The 22,291-nt window shown below is 39.4% G+C and overlaps 3 protein-coding genes across 3 annotated transcripts; all 3 read right to left on the bottom strand.

Annotated features, from left to right (window-relative positions):
* Positions 1 to 5,592: 5,592 nt before the first annotated feature.
* Positions 5,593 to 6,116, bottom strand: LOC108076963 (uncharacterized). The gene has a single exon (XM_017170014.3). The coding sequence runs from the start codon at positions 6,074 to 6,076 to the stop codon at positions 5,765 to 5,767; it is 312 nt and encodes a 103-aa protein (XP_017025503.1). The 5' UTR covers positions 6,077 to 6,116; the 3' UTR covers positions 5,593 to 5,764.
* Positions 6,117 to 6,366: 250 nt separating this feature from the next.
* Positions 6,367 to 6,741, bottom strand: LOC108076979 (uncharacterized). Its single transcript, XM_017170031.3, has one exon. It carries the CDS (start codon positions 6,709 to 6,711, stop codon positions 6,448 to 6,450), a length of 264 nt encoding a protein of 87 aa, XP_017025520.1. The 5' UTR covers positions 6,712 to 6,741; the 3' UTR covers positions 6,367 to 6,447.
* Positions 6,742 to 9,559: 2,818 nt separating this feature from the next.
* Positions 9,560 to 10,143, bottom strand: LOC108076861 (uncharacterized). Its single transcript, XM_017169891.1, has 2 exons — positions 10,090 to 10,143; positions 9,560 to 10,031 (listed from the first exon to the last, which is right to left on the bottom strand). Exons 1-2 carry the CDS (start codon positions 10,134 to 10,136, stop codon positions 9,560 to 9,562), a joined length of 519 nt encoding a protein of 172 aa, XP_017025380.1. The 5' UTR covers positions 10,137 to 10,143.
* Between the last annotated feature and the right edge of the window lie 12,148 nt (positions 10,144 to 22,291).

Below are 22,291 nucleotides of genomic sequence, written 5' to 3'. Positions count from 1 at the left end.
TGTTTGTGGGTTGTCTTATCTTTAGGTGAAGTTTTTATTGAATTTAATAAAGAATTTTCTGGGAAAAACTACGTTAACATACCCATTAAATAGACTTAAATGAGTATTTTCTTTACTAATTTTATAAGAAACAAATAAACATAATTAAGAAATCCTTATTAATCAATGTTTACCATTATTTAAAAACCCATTTATTTTAAAATTTCTCCTTAACTTTTTCTATAAGCAACTAATACAAATAAGAAAAGAATTCTTATAAACTAATATATATATTTATTTCAAGACCTTTTTCTTGTAAAATTTTTTCTTAACTTGAGAGGGTTAACCGTTTCTCCTCTAACTCGATCTTAGCCTTTATTCCGATGGCAAGACTGCAGGCAGATGGCGGCAAGTGGTTCCGCCGGCCACATGGCGTATGAGTAATCAGCTCGAAGCCTTTAGCCATTTATGGCACCCCATGCAGCCATCGATCGCTCAGCAAGCCAGCATCTCGCATCTCAGCTTGGACAACGAATTCGATTCAGCAATTGTTTGTTTGTTTGTTTATTCGCTGGTTGGTTTGTTTGGTTTGCCTGGTCTCTTGGCTTTCAGTTTCGATTCCGATTCCAATTCCAATTCCGATTCCGAGAGCTGGTTCTGCTGGCCATTATTTGGTGCCTTGTCACGCTGCTGCTGCAGTTGCTCGAGCTCGGTTTTGAGGATAGCCTGCGACCAAGTTGGGGTCGCAATTCTTTATTTGTATTCCGAGTAATTGTCGTTGCCGTCCCCGTCGTTGGCGGTGATGTCATCCGGCAGGTAGAAGTGTGTGCATAGAGGTGCCAGTGCCAGTGCCAGAGGTGACTTTTTTGCAGCAGTCATCGTCGCGAGCTGTGTGTCGTTGATGGATTCGTTTTGGGGCGAATCTCGGCTTGGATTGGATTGGATTGAATTGGCCAGTGGAGAGTTGTGGCGAAGTGGAGTGGAGTGGCGGCGGCTCTTGTCTTGGCCCGTTGCTGCGCATTTTGACCAAGTTTAGCCAAACTCAATTAGTCTTAACTGATGTTTCGGCTTGGGCTTTTTATAGAACCCAAACGCAAGAGTAGCAGGAGGCAGGGGTGGCCTATGGATTTCTGATATCATTGGGGTCAAGGCCAGCCAGCACCCAAGTGCCAAACCCAGTCCCAGAACCGATCCCGCCGTCTCGGCTGCTGCGCAATTCAAAGAAGAAAGCCGTGCACATAAATTCAGTTGGCAAAAAGGCATTCTCTGAAGTCTGGCTTCGATTCGGCGTCTTTAATTAGCACTGAAATTAAACTTTTTTTGTCGGTTTTTTCGCTGCTTATTCGGCGCTTTTTCCTTTCATTTGTCGCATTACCTGAACTCATCTCGTTGCGAGTCCCCAATCCCGGCCTGGGATCTTGCTGATTCCAGTTTCCAAGCAGCTCCCGTCGATCAGCCGCCGACTAATTCTTCTTTAAACAAACCGAGAAGAGGCGAAAAATAAGCTGTAGAGGCAACCGAGGCAGCAAAACAAATTCAGAAATCTTCATAAACACGCTAACGAAAAAGTTCTTTTGCCGGCGACCTTGGAAATTTCGTTTCATCTGCTTTGCGTGCTTCATTTTATGGCCGCCCCCTGGCCCTGCTTTATTTATTAATTCGTGGCCATTTGGGTTTCCATGGAAAAGTTTCAGTTCAGTTTACTTTGACTTTTTCTATTTGTTTTTTTGGGGCGATGCCCCAAAAGAATCTTCAGAATGCAAGTACCAGAAGCGAGACCATTTGCGCTCTCTAGCACGAGTATCTGCAGAATTGCGCAACCCCACAGTCACAGAAGAGATACTTACATACATATATCGAGTGCTTTGACTTCGTTTTCTCTTTTGTATTTTTGCATTATTTTGGTTTCTGCCGCGGCCCGCATTCAGCATACGCCCTGTTGCCCCGCCCCACCGCCTCCAATTGCGTCTGCAAAACACATTCGCAACGGAAAGCAGAAGTGGAATACCAAAGAGGCGAAAGAACACAGAGCACGCTCCTCATTGTGCCCGCCTCGGCGATGCCCAGATGCAGATGCAGATACGAGGCCGACGGCGGTCTAATAGATACAGATACAGATACACTTACACTTACAAACTGCGAGGCTCGCACGAAGGCAAATAGAAGCGCAGGCAACCGCCGAGCATTTGGATTGCAAGAATCGATGGCAAAGGGCGGGGGGTCTGGCGAAGGCAGCTTCTTGTACCAATTACTTAATTTAGCAATAAAATTGCAAAGAGCAGGGAACAGGGAATGGAGAAGGGAGAACGGAGAAGAGAGAACACAGAACCGAGCAGAGAGAATCTAGAGTCAGAGAGCAAACTGGCAGAAGAACGCGAATTGCATCTGCAAAAGTTGCATAACCACTGGCGGGGCAAATATGAGATGATAATGGTGGAATAGGGGGGTTTTAGGGGGTTGACTCTTTGGCCCCGCAGAAAAGAAGGCGCCGCATTCATGAAGCAAATGGGTCAGTGGTGCAGCGAATGGAAGTACCACCAGTAATAAGACATATTGCCAGCCTATGATAGATTGTTATCTATTAAATACTTAAACCCCACCTAGTATCTGCGTAGTAAGAGCTCTCTGGATCCCATGGATAACCAATTACCTGCAACACCCATATACCGACTCATTTCTTCCCCGGAAACCCTCTCCCCTTTTCTCTCAGAACACTTATATGGTATGATTTAGTGCCGCCGCCACTGACTTGGCTGAGTTATTAATTAGCAACGGAGCTGGGTGAGTGTGTGTGTCCTCTCTTCCCCGCCCCAAGCCCGTGGGCGTTTTCGGATGAGCTGAACTGAGCTGAGCTGGCTGCACTTGACTGATCTCCCAACGAGCTGCGTCCTCCCCTCTCGAGATTTTCCCCCTGTGAGTCAGGCGGCTAATATTCGCGATCGTTTTGGGGGCCTTGTCAAAGGTGAGTAATAAGCGGGGAGCTCGTATATGGCCCGGTGGATGCTTCCACAGAAAAACGCCAAGTTTCGAGGCAAATGTTCACCTTGAACTTGGCCAGACAGCGGACCGAAAGAGAGAGACGGCGGAGCTAACTACATATTTGAATTTGAATTTTCCTATCTATTTCCCTTTGAGTCTCCTCTTTTTTTTGCAGTTGCATTGCGCTGCTGCTCAGCGAAGCTGAAAATATTTAAATGCTGAAAACAAATGGTGGCTTTTTTAGCGGCAGCTGCTAAACAAATATGAATGCGAAATGTGTGTTTGGCGGGGCCTGGGACTCACCCACGAACCCCGACAATACTGCTGTTGATGATGATGATGACGATTTTTGTTGGCCTGGCCAAAAAGCAGAACCACAAGCGACAAAGTAATTACGTCGACAGAGGGGTACAGGCAGAGACAGAGAGAGAGCTACAGCAGGTTATGCAAGTTCAAGGCCAAAAACTCTGCATTAATTATAATTATTTTTGCATTTGTTAAACGCAGAGAGGCAGCCGCAGCAGCAGCAACAACAATGAGCTCGTCGCTGCCTGTTAATTGTCTGGGCGAATGCAAAAGAAGAAAAACAGGTAAATGCAGAATTTGTTTTTGCTCGAATGTGGTAATTAATTGTGGCCAGCAATCGATGGCTGAGAAATACCCCCTTAAAGCCCACGGGGGTTAATGCCACTCAAAAGAATTGAACTTCCCCCGGGGGACCTGTAACTGACTCAAGTCTCCCTCTTTTTGTACCCATTAAAGACTGAATCAGCTTGTGTTTTAAAGCCAACACTTGGACTCTAATTTTTATCACCCTGTTTGTACACAACAGAGGGGAAAAACGGAGGAAAAACAATCAAAACAGCACTTGTAAACCAAAGAAGCACGTTTGTTGCAGTTATACTCCAGGGAAAGTTCTCTTTTTTACACAAAACATGGGCACGTAATTTCGGTTCCACTTTAGTTATCTGTGAAATATATATATTTGGAACAAGAGCTGCGGCGTTATATTTTGCAGAATTTTGTGATAGCCGGATAAGTATACAGAGTGAATTCAATTTTCCTTTCATCAATAAGAAATATGTCAACTATGGCTATGGAGTGACTTAATAAATAAATTTAATCAGCTCTTTGCTGAATGAAAAATTTAACTTTTGGTTCAGTTCATATTTCAAGTGTTTAGTATTGGTTTCTTACAATTATGGCCTCTTTACAACTGTCTTATCTCATAATTCAGTCTGTGCTCTAGCAAGTCTTTGTCAACGTTGCGTATACGCAATGTTTCCCTATTGAAACACAGTCAAAATTTTGTGTATGTGAGCGAGTGTGCATAGCTGCCAGCCAACATACTTTTCCAATTATTTCTCCCACTCTTTAAAGCTTTTATTAACACATTCCATTTGGTGGCAAACTTTGTTTTCCTGATTTTAACCCTTTCTTCCTTTTGGCTGCTTGTCTGTTTATATTTTTCTAGGGAGTTTTATTCACAATTTAAATCATGATAATATTAAAGGACCCAACGCACACAGAAAAGCAAAAACATTTCTTGCTGAAAATGAAATTAAATGAGGAAAATGAAATTTAATGAGGAAAATATATATTTAAATTTAATGGAAATTTAACAGCTCATCCTGTGGCGCTACTTGCAACTTCTATTGGCTTTACCTTTATTTATTGTTGCTGTGACAGGGAAAATCATTTAAATTTAAGTCAAAATTTAAACGTGAAATTGTTTAATTACCCACATTTATTCGTGCATTCGAATGCGAGGCAAGTGAATTTGCATATTAATTGCAGTTCAATTGAAATAATTGATTGTTCAGTTCAGTTCGATTGAAATGAGGCAAAAGTCTGTTTGTTTTTTGATTGATTTGCCATTACTGAGATTACATAGACAATATGTGGGTTTTAGTACGGGTAATTAAATATAGATTTATACATTTAAATACATATAAGAGAGTTTAAACTCATTGAACATATCTTCAATAATAGTTAATAACTAAAACAAAAAACTTCGATCAAAGAATTTTAATCGAAAAGAACCTCAAGACTGCCTAACAGACCTTAAAGCCGCGTGTAAACATTTCCACTGATTAGACCTGAATAACATCATGTCCATATGATACGGAAATCGATTTAATTTTCCCCCGATAACCTTCTATTAGCCATAGTTATGTATAACTGGTTAACGCGTTTGGTTAAAGAGCGAGCTTCGGCAATTAACACAGAACGTTGGCTTGACCATGCGCTGGTCACATCCAATCGCATAAATATGCTAATTTATGTTTTCAGCGACCAAGTATATTCTAAGCCCCGATTCGATTCGTTTTTTTCCTCCTATTTTATTATTCAGCTAATTAGCATAAGTTGCGCGATTAGAGACATTTCGAGTTGAGTGTGGTTGCGTTTTATAAAAAGTAAAAGTAGTATTTTCTAAACGATGACGCAAGTTTAAATCGAAATAGAAATGGGTCAAGGTTGTTGGTGAAGCGAATAATGAAGTTCGGGATTTGGAACAACTGAGCTTTTTAGTTATAGAAGTTAATTATAGAATGTGACCGTTCAGCTAATGAATTAACAGAGTATTTAATTTATGTTGCGACTAGTTTAAATGCAAATAAAAAAGATAAGATATAATGGGGATAGTTTTAACATGGTTTTATTAATGTTTAATAAAGGTTTCTATATATACAAAGGTTTCGACATATTTTACACAATTTGCGCTTTTAAGCATTATTGAATGCTTTAATATACATTTCAATATTTGTTTATTCTTAATTATTTCTCTGGCTAAATCCTTATTATCCTAGCCTTGAATGAACTGGACTATTCTCTCTGCGGAGTCATCGCCGCTTCTATCCGTATCGTATCCAGAATTTCCAGCTGCATTGTTTCCCCAGTTGTTTCTATCATCGCCAGAGTTATCAAGTGATTCCAATCTCTTCAATAGATTATCAACATCGGAACTGTGGGCACTAAGACTCCTATCACTGCCATCGCCACCTGAGAATGATCTTCCTCCACCGATTCCTCCTATATTTATATTCTGAAATCCCGATTGAGCGATCGTTGTGTAGATTAATCCGCAGATCAGAAGAAGGCGGAGAATGGCTTGCATTTTGTTGTTTCCTTCCCAGAGCTCTGGACGCAGTTGACTGAATGTCAGAATGCTTTCGAGTGGTGCTTTTATAGCCTAGCCTGGCTCTTGGGTTATCAGACGCTTGCGTTGATCTACATAGTATAAATGCACAGAGGTTATTAAATAATCATTGAGGTGAGAGCGGGAAATTCCAGCTAATGCCAACGTTCCTGATTACCACAATCATATTATTGATACGTTAGGCGAGTCTCGGTTTTAAGCGCTTGTTATAAAGAAATATTTTAAAGACTGGGGAATACCAAGATAAATAATTTTCAATATCAAAATATCTCAACAAAGGTATATTTCGTTTCTTTATTATTGCGTAACCATTACTCATTTAAATATGTTTACAATGGTAACTTATGGATTTCAATCCTCGGACCCAAGATTTCCTCTTCAGAATTGTAGTCGCCACTTGAGTGATCCGTCCCGTTGTACTCCTCCTCCCAGATCTGGAGCATTGCATCCATTTCATTCATGAACTCTTCGGCACTGTTGTTCCCACTGCCAGAGGATTCCTCCAATTCAATCCAGTCGTGCGGATGGGCAGCAATTAGCGCCGCCCAAATGATTCCGACCAAGAGGAGCAGCGGAATGATGTGGCTCTTCATGTTGCTTGATTATTTGCTTAACTGCAACTGCAGTTTCCAATTGTAATTTCTTTCGTTTTTATACGGAACGAAGGGGTAGTAAGTCGCGGCGATAGCTTAAGCGTAATTCTGGAAAATCCAGTCTGGGCTAAGCCCGTCAGTTGCTGACCGATTTCCTCATACATATTCCAGGCTGTAAGTGACTCAGCCACCATCGGTCCAAGTAATGTCAGTAAAAAAGCATCGCGCATACGACACGTTGCTGCCAGCGGTTAGACAGTCATGCAGATTAGTCTATGCTTTAAATGATTTTTTAATTAAGTTGTTATTAATAGGTAAACGTTTTCAATAAAATATGCAGTTGATTTAAGCCTAAGAAGCTTGATTTTTTTTAGTTTACATTCCTTAAATCACAAAAATGTAATATAACCTAATCCTTAAGACTGAGAACCTATTCTTAAGGCAACTGTTTTATGAGTCACCCTTGTGGGCAGGCTATAAAACAAAAAAAAAAACACAGCGAAGCATAGACCAGTCGTGGGATGCTGCCGGCAACCCCTAAATGACTTGGCTACGAGTACATCGAGCACTTCACTCCGCTTCGTTGCCTCAATCCCCCTTCGGCTCCTCTGGCACTTTATTCAATTTTCCAAAGCGCGCGCACAGCTACATACCTCCTGTTTCAGACCATCCCCGTCCGCCGCCAAAAACCCCTGCTGAAACATGCAATGTACTCACGAGGCTAATGCCCTTTTATGGCTTTGGAGTGTGCCGCATCAGCAGAACGTTGCAGCAGGCTAGGCAACCTCCTAACCGCCATGCGAACACGACCATTAGGTGGGGGCCACCAGACTCGATTCGTGGTGCTGTGCAGCAGCTCATTATACCACACACACACACAGGGAAAACCCACTGACTGCTCTGTGAATATGTCCCACACATTTGCATCATCCTTATTGGAGTCTGAGACCCTGTGCCATAGAAGTCAACGTTTGGCTTTTACTTAAATCGCTCACACCGATTTGCTAAACGATTTTTACACTTTCAGTTTCGGTATTTCGTTTTATATACAGAAGAAAATGCTGTTTTTAACGAAGCAAGAACTTGGTATCTATGGTCATCACAAGTATATACAGCTTTTACTTGCTGGTTTTTAAAATAAACAAAGTTTTACATGTAATTTCTCATTACGTTGAATCATTAATACTTTTAATATTATATTCATTTAATTTAAATTATTTTTAACCTCCATAAGTATTAAATTCTTCTCTCATCAAGCTCCTTTATCCAATTTGTTCAAGTTCAAGCGTCCAAACAAGAAATTGGCATGCCAAAAGCGTCTAAAGCTAAGCTCGTTAATGATATCTAATTGAAATACATCATATTTTTTATTCAACTGCATCAGCCGTTCAAGAATCTCTGCATTCCAGCGACGCAGCTACAAATCAAACTCGATTTTCAGTGTGGTTCCTAAGCCCACATAAATACTGGACTGTAGAACCTTAGCAAGTGTCATAAAACGAAAGAGAGAAAAAAAATCCACAACTGAAATGGCCCACGCACTCCGCCATATATGTATGACAGGCAGTCGTCAAATTAACATTTCAGTCACACAGTGACCTTCACCTAGAAGCCATCAAAGCGTACCCAAGCGGCCCAGCCCTAGCCCCAAATCCCAAGCCTCAAGCTCCGACGGAAACTGAAGCCAAAGCCAAAACCAACTTTAACGCAACGCGACCAAAAACCGTACATATAAAAACTAAAGACAATAAACAAAAATAAAATATAAAATGGACAAGGAACAAGCCTAGGTAAAGACGAAGTTGGTACACACTTCGATTTATAGCAAAACTATATTTTAAAGATTAATTCAAAATAAAATTAAAAATTATTTAAATTTGACTGTTTGGCATACACTTTTATTTATAATATAAAATATTTTTGACTATGAACAATTGAAAAAATATGGCATAATTTATAGATAGCATTAAAAATCTATTGTTTGTGGTAAGTATTGAAAACATGAACTTTAAAAGCACTTTCCATATAATACATTTGTTAACCATTATTTAATTAATTATTTAATTAAACTTCATTTTTTTTTAAACCCTTAAAACAAGGTGTATTCCCCCTCAGCAAGGGCATAGAAAATATATTAAAAAAAAAAAAAGACAAAACCGTAGCTGGCTTTTGCTCAGTCGGTCGCGTAATTTTGTTTTTGGAGCCACTTGATTAGCACGCTCTGAGCCATGTTTAGACGTGGGCTGTTTAACCAAACGGCAGCCACTATACACCCGACCTGGCCGCCGACCAATCCGTCGTCCAATCCCATGGCAGCAACAACAAGAGCACCGATATTGGCGGCGAGCAGAATTCAGCTAAAGACCGCACTAAAGACTTTGACGCAAAAAACGTGCGAGTACGTGCCGCTGATTAGTAAAACAAACAAATTAAATTGGTTTCTGCTCCAGCCTGTTTTTCTTCTTTTTTTTTTTTTTTTTTGTATTCGCTTTCGGCTTTGGGCTAAGAGCTAGGCCAAAAAAGAGCAAGCCAAAGAGAGTTGTTAGGGTTTCCAAAGAGAAAAATGAAAGCTAAAAGCAAGGGTTGAAGGCATCACTTGGTGGGACAGATGTTAAAATATTTAACTTGATATTAGCAAACAATATTATATACTGTTTTTTATATATTTTTTACCAAAAAAAAGCATATCTATGAACAAAATTCAATTTAGGGGCACACGACTTGTTCAAACAAATGGGTATAAATATAATTAAAACTTGAGCAAATATTTATAAGTTTAAGAGTCTTTCAGCTTGGGATTATTCCACTCCAAGTTAACCTTAATCCAGTATCTATAGGAGACTAGTGGCTAAATCCTACGATCTACCACATAAATAACCACTTCCTGACGACTGACCACTTCCGCATCCTTTTTGAAGGTTAAGACATACTTAAAATAACCGCGCGGCATAGCAATTGGCCAAAGCTCCGGCTTAATTGTAACATCCTTTACATAGTATTGGCCCTTCGGTATGGGACAAGGGTGACTCTCGAAGGGCATATCCGTTTTTTCGCCATATGGAATGCTCGCTTTTACATAAAACCAGAAGCCGGCGACGGCCTTGCAAACAGACTGCTGGGGCACAAAGAAAGGCATTTGCTTGAAGTGACCACTGCCAGAGGCATCGTTGTAGGTCTCAATGCCCACAGTATGGTGAACGTTGTCTAAATCTTCCTTGATTGTGACTGTGCCATTGACTCGGTGCTCTCGGCCCAATAAACGAATGCGAAAGTCCCACACGGAGGGACGCGAAACTTGCCTCGTAGGACATTTTAAAGGGCTGGGAAATATAATTTATTTAATAGGCAAGTTACTTCATTTTGAAATATCCTACAAACGCCTGGTTTAGCAGCATTAGAGTCAGGTATATCCTTAATCCCAGCATGGTTAGTTGGTGAACACAAAATAAAATTATTATAATGGCAAATTTTGGAATTAGATTTGATATTTATACTAAATTTGTTGGCCATTATATTGTTTAAAATATATTAATTGCATGTCAAACGTGATAATTAAACATTGTAATAATATAAAACACAAAAAGATAAGAGAAGAATACTACACAAACCGAATTTTAAATACACTTTCAGCTTAAACAAATTTTTAAGACAATATGTCGGCTCAAAGATGTGTTTCAACTTAAATTAAAAATTTAAAAATGAATATAATATATATTAAATTATATTTCAAAATAAAGAAATACAAGCTTATTTACTATTGCAAAATAATTTAATTTTAATAATTTAAATGATTTAATCTACAGCTTGCTTTGTTGTGTGTGTTATTGTTGTGTTATTAATTTGTACGATGGCATCATGTCAATGCAATGGCTCTAATCTTGTCAAATGGACTTGTTATGCGAACTAGTTAATATTAATATTAATAAATAAAAGATTAACTCATTTGACCATTGATTTGATCTCTGCGACCACTACTGGTCTTGGCTTATTGGCCATTGACAGGCTGACACAGGCACCTGTGGCTCGGAGAGACCTATGAAGCCAAATGAATATTTATATAAGAACGAATTGCATTGTCATGAGTAGGCAAACCTCTGGCGCATTCTTGGCTTTATGGCCTGGTACGTGGAAAAGGGTGAAGAGGGGGAAGAGAGGGAGAGTCAGTCAGGTGGCTTGTTAATCCAAGCCAAATCAATATGCAGGTCGCGGCTTTGACTCAATTCTTATTTTGCTCGAGACGTCATTATAAACCGCAGCGTTTTCGGTACAGAAACTGAGGGGGTTTGCTTGGGCTAAGCCCATTACTGGACACCAGTTGGATAACTGCTGGCGATGCTGGTTGCTATTACACTGGACAAAATACATGTTTCAATAAATCTAGGAAAATATTTAAGGAAGTCAGAAGGGTTCAGCTCTTGGAAACATTTTATATTAGCTATTCGGCTTGAATTAATTAAAAAAAATGTATTTCACAATTTTTTTTTGTTCAGTGCACTGCTCCCTCTGCTGCATTGTTCTCGGTGGCGTTCTTAACGAGCGCAGCATGCAAAACAAGGCGCAAGACGCCATTTGGCCAACACACACAGAGGGAATCGCAGAATCGTTTTTATGGCCGATGCGCCCCTTGCATGATAATCGAGCCGGGTGCCCAGTGCCAGTAGCTGTTCCAATCCCAATCCCAGTCCCAGTCCCAACTGGGTGACACTGTGACTTTGCCCTGTCCCTCTGTGAGTCCGTTCTGCTGTCTGATTGTGCGCACGCGTTCATAATCAAAGAGTCTTCCCCTGCCAATCTGATTCACCCTTCGGCCGGCGCGGCATATTATGATGGATGGAGCGTTGGCGAGTGATTCGCCTTGACGTTGATGCGCCATCAAGGAAAATTATTGCGTGCGCGCAATTAAAACTAAAATAAAGTTGCAAAAATATGAATCCAAATTTGCATGCCGCCATACATGTGGCAGCAAGTGCTTTAAATATCTGGACAATGCAGTCGCTTCACTCGAATGACTCAGTCAGGCGGTCCAAGTCGGAGCTTGAGTAATTTTAAATTGACTGCCGAAATGGCTCGCAAGATTTTTGGGCTTTAAAGATACAATACAACAAGATACAATTTGTGTGGTAAAATCTTACAGAAATCTCTTAAGAGCTTACTAAATCTTATAGCCCACAAGCAAAGCTCAAGTTTTCTAGCGAGGTCCTTAAATTTTATATATAATAACGTAATTATAAATTTAAAATGTTTGAAATTATACCTTTTTCTTTAGACCACCACTTATTACCACTCATTTTAAAGAAGCGTAAATATATCACAAAATTTCTTATAATTCTTATTTAATATTTGCATTAATTTCCATACTTTAAATTTGCAAATTTAGAAAGACACTTTAACAAAAAATAAACACCTCAATAAATAATCTACACCAAAAGCACACTTTACTTTAATTTATTGACTACCTTTTGTAGTAGTTTTCAAAAGAATACATATGTAACCTTTTTTTTAAAGGGTTGCCATATTTGTATTTAAGTTTGAAATACCTTATTTTCCCCGTTTTCATATCCAGAACTCTATTTGTTTTCACTTTTCCATTTAATATTCCATTCCATTTAATTGGGGTTTATCATTCACAAAGGATTTTGGACCATTTTGCCTCTTTTGCCTGTGAAATTCGCCTCATTTAACTATTTACTTTGCGGGCTTTAATCTGCTCACGTTTCAGTTGGATGGAGCACTTTAAATGTGAAACATTGTGCATATTGTGCAATCGGATTTTATGCTAAAGCTTTAATCCATTGCTGATTCAATTTGTTGTATGTATTGTAAATGTTGATACCTTTCTGCCAACTAGCTGGGCAATGAAGCGTTCAACTTTGGCTGCCTTTTTGTTTTCGTTTTCAAATTTATATAGGTTGTATTTTTAATGCCACCGTGACGCATGGGGAAAAATGTTTCCCTTTATTCCGAGAGGCAGGATGGGGACAGCCCCAAAAACCCCTTGGACTGCGGCGCTTAACGGTGACATTGTTGACATATCTGGACACTTGGATCGCGTCGCAGCAGAGCGCCACGATATGTGAACGGTTCCATTTCATATATGTATGAGGGTTGTGTACGAATTTGGTGTTTATTTGCCAGATTCGCTGCTTTTGAATTTATGGCCAGGCAGGGAGTGGGATGGAACTGTAAAGGACAACTGACAAACAAGCCTGAAATGCTGTCAGTGATACTTAATGGCGGAGGAGACGAAAAGCTAAGAGTGTCAAACATAATTTATTCAGGTAAATGCATGTATTAGTCTAAGAGGAAGTAATGTATCATGTTCAAAATGAGGTAGTAGGACTACCTTTAAAAGAAGTAAATATTAATAGGAAATAAATAATACATGAAACATGGATACTAGCCTTAATTTTCAGGCATAATAAACCAGGGAAATACTTTTTAATAACAGTCTACTCCATAAGCAAACATTTAAGACACAAATTTCTTCCTTAAGTTTATGTTTTCTATATTTACCAATGGCTTTTCCTGGAAACTATTTATTTGTTTACCTGCCTTAGCTCTAAGCTTGTTTCAATTATTCATCTTCAAATTGAATTAGATCCCAGAAACCAGCAGCTATCGCTCATTCAAGTGTGTCATACACACAGAACACACATTGAAAATTTACATACCTAAACATGCTATGCAAGCAATCAAATTATAGAGCAATTTGAGATAAGTCCGAGCAACGTTTTCGGCTGTCAATATTTCATATTATTATCGATTTTATATACATATACCCAAGTGCGCACACGAAAGCGAGAAGCAGTGGCAAATCATAACACATTCTGGCCTGGCCTGGGCCACTAAAGATGGATATCTGACAAAACATATTGCCGCAGTAACAATATTTTGCTTTCCAGGCCAAGCTCCAGCGACTGACTGACTGACTGGCTGAGTGACTGACTGCCCCACTGACTAACTGACTGGCTGACATCAAAAACTGAGGGAATACTTTGAGGCTGTTTATCGCAGACATCAGAGAGCAGCAGCCTTAGTTTCTCGGCATCAACAACAACCACGGCCCAAAGCCGCAGGCAAGCACGCGTTCTCCAAATATTTATGAGCCGCAAAAACAGAAGGAGGAGGAGGAGGCCAAGGAGGTGGGAGTACTGAAGGAGGAGTGCTGGAGGCAGGGAACTGGCATTGGCCAGGGGGAATTCGGGCAAGTGATTTACCGAGCTGAGCTTCAAGTAGCCGGAGCAGCTGTCAATCAGGCTGCAATCAGCCTCCACTTTAAGCCTATAAAAACGTCTGCAGTTAGCGGTAAAGCAAAGCCAAAACCCCAAAAACCCACCGAAAATCAACCATCAAAAAATATTGTATTGTATGTAAACCGTGTACAAAAAGTAAAAGTGGCTTACGGTAAAAAACAATCCAACATCCAACAGCGAGAATTTCATATATTTCATATAGCGCCGCCGCACCCAGAAATCTCCATGAAATGGAGACGCGTCCGAAGTGTACAGAGACAATTAGTGACCTCAAAAACGTTTTGCAGTTAAAGATTTTGTTTTTTTTTTTTTTCTTTTACTCTGCAGTTGATCTTTTATGGACAATCTTGGCGAGGAGACCCTATAATATCTTGGTCGTCGACTGCATTTAGTTAATGAGATCTTAAACATTGGCGGACCCGGGATTTTCACTTCCTTTATAGCAAACAAGACGTGATCGGAGAGAGAGACTCAGCCTCAAATGTGTTGATTGGCTCAAGGAGGAAATATATCTTTTCATTTGCACAGTTGCGGTGGAAATAATAGCAGTAGAAATATATATTTGTTTTTTTTTTTTAATTTTGGTGATTAAAGGAAAGCAAAACGTCATAGTCTTAACTTTCGAGCTAAAAAAATTCTTCTGTAATAATTTTCAGACAATCAATCTTTATATTTTGAGTTCATATTTGGAAATTTTACAGCTTAAATACATTTGCTTTTCATAATTATTTAGCTTTCTTTAGGCTTTTGTCATACAAAACCAGGCAAAAAACTGTTAACCTAATTTGTTTAAACAAAAACGCACAGCAAATAGGTAATTTATATTATATATACCTCAAATTAAAATACAAAAACAAAGACTATAAACTTGAATGCTATTTTTCCCCACTTAGCTGTATTTAAAGGGTGTGGCTGGGCTCTTGGTTTCCCCGAAGAATGGTCATCCAATTTGGGATATTGGTCACCCTGACAATTTCTACCTGGCCAACAAAAATATATACATTTTTATTTATTTGTATATCTTTTTCTTATTTTGCAGACCTTCATTGCGGCCTAACGCAAATAAAATCCAATCCCCAAGCAAATTGGTGAGTGTTTTTGTGTGTGTGTGTGTGTGTGTATTTCTTTTTTCAGCTTTTTTCTTTAGGCCAAAACACGAAACTAAACTGTCAATTGATGTCTTCGGCGCCGGACGAGGCGGCTTTTGGTATTTCCTTGGAATTATCTTAATGTGAAATCTTGAACTATGTTTGGGGCATGGTCACAAGGGCCTGCCTGGTAGAAATACCTAAGACAATTTTTAATGGATTTCGGTCTTGACATGGCATGTCCGAAGTGTCTTAAGGCGCATTTAATTGCAAAGTTTTGTAACATCAACACAAGATGTCACAGACACTTGGCCTGGGGCGAGCTCCAAAAAAATAAAAAAATAAATAGACTTTGGCCTAATCTTTAACTAAATATCTATGGCAAAACTTAAAGCCCTATCTTGCTGGCCATATTGTGTATGCTCAGGTTAGTGGTTGGGAGGAAAAACCCTTTTCATATCCCAGCGATTACACATAATTTTCATGTTAATGGCGGCTGGCAAATGCCAAGGTACGATAACGGGGAAGCCCCGCCGACTAACAAACCAAAAAAACAAGAAATAAAATGAAAAGGGAGAAATAAAATGGTAAGAATAACGAAACATATGCGCACTGACGTGTGCAGCTAAGCGGAAATCTAACCGACATACCAAACCGAAAACACACCGAAAGGGAACCTAATGGAAGCTGCTGTGGCCCTTAAGGGTGTAGGGTTTGTCTGACTTTTAAATGCTCTATTAAAGAATAATATTTACAATAAAGAAAAGTTTATACCAGTTGTGAGTGTAAATTCTATTTTTCTAGACTTCCTATAACTGTGAAATGTAAATTAGAATACTTCGTTTTCAACGAATAAGAAAGTTCTGTGAAGAGTTCTTAAATAAACTCAAAAATATTGAAATTTGCTTCAAAATTACTTAAAGACCAGCTAATATTTAGTTAGTACGACAACTTAAGCTTTGCTTAAACAGTTTTACTTTGTTAAAACCCATAGTAAATCCCCTATTCATTTGAACTTTTATAGGAAGCACGAAAATGTATTTAATAAAACGCTGGTCGTAAGGTTAAAGCAAGTGCACCCGGCACCGTAACCGCAACAATCTGCTCTAATCTGGCGAATCGTGACCTAATTTGGAATTGAAATAACTTCCAACTATATAACTTTTATGCATCCGCTTCTTTTATTAGTTTACACCCCGGCCATAAGGAAGCGATATATCCAGAGATTACGTCACTCCTGTGCGCGACTCCTTCGCAGGACAACAAAGTTGTTTGAGGGGGGCCTTTTAAAACCGGAGAAGATTATATGACCAGACGTAGCCCGTACGACTAAACCCATAATATCCCACTGCGGCAGGCTATAAAAAAAGGAAGGGCAAATAAAATGGTCCAGAGACCTGCGACTCAGGTGTGTGAGCGACGGTGGGACGGCCTACAGACGAAAACCAGAGACTGACATTTGTTTTTTACCTCTCTCCGTCCTGCGGTGGCTTTTTTGTTGAGTTTTCTCTTTATTTTTATTTTTTACAACGCTCGGAAACGGATGCGGATACGGATGCGGATGTCTGCCATAAACGAGCTCATTAGTAGGCACAATGTGGCGTGGCTAATGTGCTTCAATAGATACTCCGCCGGCATTCCATTCCTCAAGCGTTTGGTTTGCTCTCGTTTCGGTTAAGTTGAGCTCTTGTTTTTTTGGCCACAGGGAAATCGGCGGAGCAAGCGGTGGCGGAGAAGGAGCAGCGTTAAAGCGGACTTTTACAGCAGTTTTAAAGTCGTAAACACCCAATGAAAATTTAATGACGCCGAACAGGTTGCGGCCCCTAAAGCCAGTCGGTGCAGAGTCCAGTCAACGATTTACGAATCCTGTTTAAAGTTGAAAAATCCAGGGGCTTATTGATTTTATTCTCTTTTTTTCCTGCCGCTGCTGTCCGTGGCCAACGCTCGTTTCGTTTGATTTTGGACAGTTTAATGCTCCATTGAATGTTCCCGGAAAGCGACGTAGGAGGAGTTGCCCCCATGGGATGTCCATGCTTACGCCTGGCTGCTCCCGTTACTTTGGCAGCCTTTCTCCTCTGTGCCAAGGATGCACACGAACATCCTTCGCCCTTTGGAACATTCGATTGGCAACTTTGTTTGGCAAAATTGTCTCCTTGCTGGAGAGATCCTGTCGCCTGCACATTTCGCCTCACTTTCCGAGAGTCTCTCTTTTCTAAATGCTGCTTGAAATGTCAATTGCGCTTATTAGGGGAAAGGTTCACTGCGCTCTAAGCGGGATTGGGTCTTAGAGATGGTCTCCATGGGTGACACAGAGTCAGAGAAGAGACCCGAAAATAATCAAGGAAGTTGCAAAGATGTTATATCTGTAGAGAGCATATTATCTTAGATTATTTTAGGAATATTTGAAGCAGTAAGAATGCGGTTTTTATTTACTTTCACTTGTAATTTCGTATCCTTAACATAAATTCCAGGTTTTAGAAAATAAAATAAGAATTTTAAAATTATATAAAGCTACATTTCAACTTTAAAATGACCAAGAACAAGCTTTAAAATATTTTTTTTAACAAAAAATAACGCATTAATAATGAAATAATATAATTGTTAATAAGAATGCGTGAGTCCTTAACCTTTCACGTAACCATCTCTGATAATAAGGGATAGCTAAGTACCTGAAAGCTGTCGCCAGGTTGAATAACAAAAGTGGAAAACATTCCGCCACTTGACGGAGGTGTTTTCGAAAGTTGCTCAAGTGTGTGGCATAGGCCACAAAAAGGATGCCAAGGAGCTTGAAGACGGCCTGCTGCTGCTCCTAAGCTCCTTCCAATAGACCGGATTCCTTCCCAATGTTGATGGCACTGAGCTGCAGCTGTGACAAAACTAACTAAGATGTTTGCTTGTCTACTAATGACAGCTCCCAGCAGATGGCAGTTGTCGTCGCACAGTTAATTCCTCTCGGGCAAAAGCATTTAGGCAATCAAATTAGTCTAAGCCAAAAGCTTAAAGCCAACTAATAGACATGGACACAGGCAGAAGGAGCAGCAGCAGCAGACAGCTGGCCAAAGTTCCTTGACAGAGATTGCGTATACGACAGATTGTTTTTAGGGGAGCCTTCGGCGAGATTTATCTTCCCAGACGAAATGACAATCCAAGCTGTGATTGAGAGCGAGCAACGTCAGAGTAAATCAGGTAAAATATGTCGCTCGATTTATTTGAAAATGCAAATTGCGCCAAAAGGTGTTCCGCAGCTTAATTAAAAACTGAGCCAGCCACTTTAGCTGCTTGCCGAGAAGCAAAATGAATTTGAGAGAATGAAATAATTGCGAGTATCATTTAAATAAAAGGAACAAATTCATTCACAACTTGCTATTTGAGCTCATTACTTAAAATACCGAAGAATTAAACAAGATATACATATTTTTATTAGTTGTTTACTACAAAAGTTTATGTATTAAAAAGTCAACCCAAAAAACAAATAATTTCTCAAAAATTTTGATATATATATAAAAATATGAAGAGTTCTTTGATTGCTCATTTTGATTTCAAGGACTAATTATTTCCTAATATTTTCAACCATTTCATCTTTTTTTGTGGCTAAAAACTGTCACTTTTAATTAGTCTCTGTATTGGTATTTTGTTTATTCGCCTATGCAAATATTATTTTATATAATTGCGTAGTTTTTGTGTAGCAATTTGCATATTTATTTATTATTTTCAAAAATGTTGCTGCTGCGCATCGCAAAATACGAGCTGAATATTGCATTTTATGTGATTGAATAATTTGTATTTATATTGCTTTTGGGTTGAATGACCGCAAATAGCTAAAAGTTTGTTGTTTTCTTGTTTAAACGATTTTGTTGTTCGCTCGATAAATGTCAGCGGGGATTAGATGCAAAACAAATACGTTTTTTTTGTTTTTGTTTGTGGAGCGGAATAAGCACACGCATCCCTCTCACAGAATAAGTGTGCTCAACACGGCGTATGATTAATCAGGCAGCGACTAATGCACTTAGCGAACAGGGCTATGACATTAAAACTTAAGTGTTGCCCGCACTTAATTTAAAATGCATGTTAAAACGCCATTAAGTCGAAGCAGGAAGTGCTGGCGATGCCAATATAATGCGAGCACCACTACTCTCATCTTCTTGGCGATGATCTGACCCGGGTACGGGTCCAGGTCCCAGGTCCCAGGTCCAGGGGCAAGCCGTAAGCGTTTATTGAACCCGGGCGGAGACAAGGCAATTGGCTCATCCTCATCATATCATGTCACAATGCAGCCAAGCGTTGCATATAAATTGCCAAAAATTATGAAAATCGGATAGAAGACGGCCTGCTGCTGCTCCTAAGCTCCTTCCAATAGACCGGATTCCTTCCCAATGTTGATGGCACTGAGCTGCAGCAAATAGCTTAAAGCCAACTAATAGACATGGACACAGGCAGAAGGAGCAGCAGCAGCAGACAGCTGGCCAAAGTTCCTTGACAGAGATTGCGTATACGACAGATTGTTTTTAGGGGAGCCTTCGGCGAGATTTATCTTCCCAGACGAAATGACAATCCAAGCTGTGATTGAGAGCGAGCAACGTCAGAGTAAATCAGGTAAAATATGTCGCTCGATTTATTTGAAAATGCAAATTGCGCCAAAAGGTGTTCCGCAGCTTAATTAAAAACTGAGCCAGCCACTTTAGCTGCTTGCCGAGAAGCAAAATGAATTTGAGAGAATGAAATAATTGCGAGTATCATTTAAATAAAAGGAACAAATTCATTCACAACTTGCTATTTGAGCTCATTACTTAAAATACCGAAGAATTAAACAAGATATACATATTTTTATTAGTTGTTTACTACAAAAGTTTATGTATTAAAAAGTCAACCCAAAAAACAAATAATTTCTCAAAAATTTTGATATATATATAAAAATATGAAGAGTTCTTTGATTGCTCATTTTGATTTCAAGGACTAATTATTTCCTAATATTTTCAACCATTTCATCTTTTTTTGTGGCTAAAAACTGTCACTTTTAATTAGTCTCTGTATTGGTATTTTGTTTATTCGCCTATGCAAATATTATTTTATATAATTGCGTAGTTTTTGTGTAGCAATTTGCATATTTATTTATTATTTTCAAAAATGTTGCTGCTGCGCATCGCAAAATACGAGCTGAATATTGCATTTTATGTGATTGAATAATTTGTATTTATATTGCTTTTGGGTTGAATGACCGCAAATAGCTAAAAGTTTGTTGTTTTCTTGTTTAAACGATTTTGTTGTTCGCTCGATAAATGTCAGCGGGGATTAGATGCAAAACAAATACGTTTTTTTTTGTTTTTGTTTGTGGAGCGGAATAAGCACACGCATCCCTCTCACAGAATAAGTGTGCTCAACACGGCGTATGATTAATCAGGCAGCGACTAATGCACTTAGCGAACAGGGCTATGACATTAAAACTTAAGTGTTGCCCGCACTTAATTTAAAATGCATGTTAAAACGCCATTAAGTCGAAGCAGGAAGTGCTGGCGATGCCAATATAATGCGAGCACCACTACTCTCATCTTCTTGGCGATGATCTGACCCGGGTACGGGTCCAGGTCCCAGGTCCCAGGTCCAGGGGCAAGCCGTAAGCGTTTATTGAACCCGGGCGGAGACAAGGCAATTGGCTCATCCTCATCATATCATGTCACAATGCAGCCAAGCGTTGCATATAAATTGCCAAAAATTATGAAAATCGGATGCCTTAACAGGTAGCTCTAATTACAGGGTTCACAGCTCATATGACTAATTACATTTTTTTATTATTATTTTTTTTTTTTTTGCATTTATATTATCGTTTTTTTTGTCTGCCAGCCACTGCATTTGTCAGCCAGCTGGAGCTGGAATTGAGCAGAGCTCTTGAACCCCGACCACCTCGTAAACAAGTCGAAACAATTTAAAAAAAAATGCCTTAAAATACAGAGCAACTCGCCAGCAGCCTGCGATTTGTACGATAAAAAGGGGCGAGCGAAGAATTGCGTTTCTTGTTTCCCCGAAAAAAAACACGAAAATTACCTGTTGGCGACTGTCAGTGTTAATTATTGAAGCTTATACACGCTGTCGAACTTTTCGAACTCGCCACTTTGCACAGTCAAAGTTTGCTGTAACTCAAAGGAAAGCAAAAAATATATATAAATAGTAACTAAAATAACATTTTCCTAAGCAAAATAAAGTATAGTCCTCCCTAGAAATAAAAAAACCTAACCAAATGGAAGAAATTTATGTAAGTACTCTTTAAAATGAAAAGAAGAGCTTCTTATTTTTGTTAATTACCTTTTTTAATATTTTAATAATAAAATACAATTATGACGCGCAGTTTAAGTCGCCCCCTTACGCAAGTTCGATGGCAAACTCTGTTGCATGGGAACAGTTTCACTCACTGGGAACAGTTGGAATCGAACACACCACCATTATGATCTTCGCAGCCGCTGAGCAACCTTGACCTGGTTCTTGGATCTCGAAAAGGGGCGACAGCGCCACATGGCAGCCTCAGCAGCCTCAGCCGCAGCTTTTTAACTTCAGCTGCAAATTGCAGTTGTCTTTGGCCAAAAGCAGCCTCATGCAGCCTAGCTTGGCAGCAAGCTGAGCGAATGAACAGGTTTGCCGCTTTTTTCCCACCACTTGGCCGTGCTGTGCCGTGTGCAATTACCTGCTTTTTGCAGCTCTTAACTTGGGCAACGCCCGCGGGGCACTCACGCAATGTGCAACAACTGCTTTTCGGTGGGCGTGGCACGGCACGTTAAGTTAAATAGGTTTTTTTTTTGGCGGTCAACAGGTTATCCATGTTGTGCGTGTAAGGCTGCGTGGGCGTGGCAGTAAGTAAATAAATACAGCCAGCAGTTTTTAAGTCCCAAGAAGGTGCTGCGAATCATGATGAAACTGTAATAGAGTCCTTGGAAAAATCTGAATAAGGAATTTTTCATCACTAGTCCATATTTTAAAGCCAATAAACTCAAAATTTGTGGTAATTAGTCAACAGTGTGTTGACTCAACACAAAAATTAACACTAATTAACTTTAAGGAGCACGTGAATCATTATTTATACACAAATTTTTGGCCGAAATTGTGACGAGTAAGAAATTATGTAAGCTTATGTAAGTAAAAAAAATCAGTTTAGACACTTTTCATAGATTTAAGTGTAGTAAGTTTGCTTCTAAATATGTTTGGGGTATCCTTTTTTTAAATTTATTTATTTTAAATAGAAAAAGAAAAAAT

This window comes from Drosophila kikkawai, chromosome 2L (genome assembly GCF_030179895.1).
Source record: "Drosophila kikkawai strain 14028-0561.14 chromosome 2L, DkikHiC1v2, whole genome shotgun sequence".
NCBI lineage: Eukaryota > Metazoa > Arthropoda > Insecta > Diptera > Drosophilidae > Drosophila > Drosophila kikkawai.
Note: the sequence above shows the minus strand (reverse complement) of the source record. Positions and strands in the feature narration are given on the sequence as shown.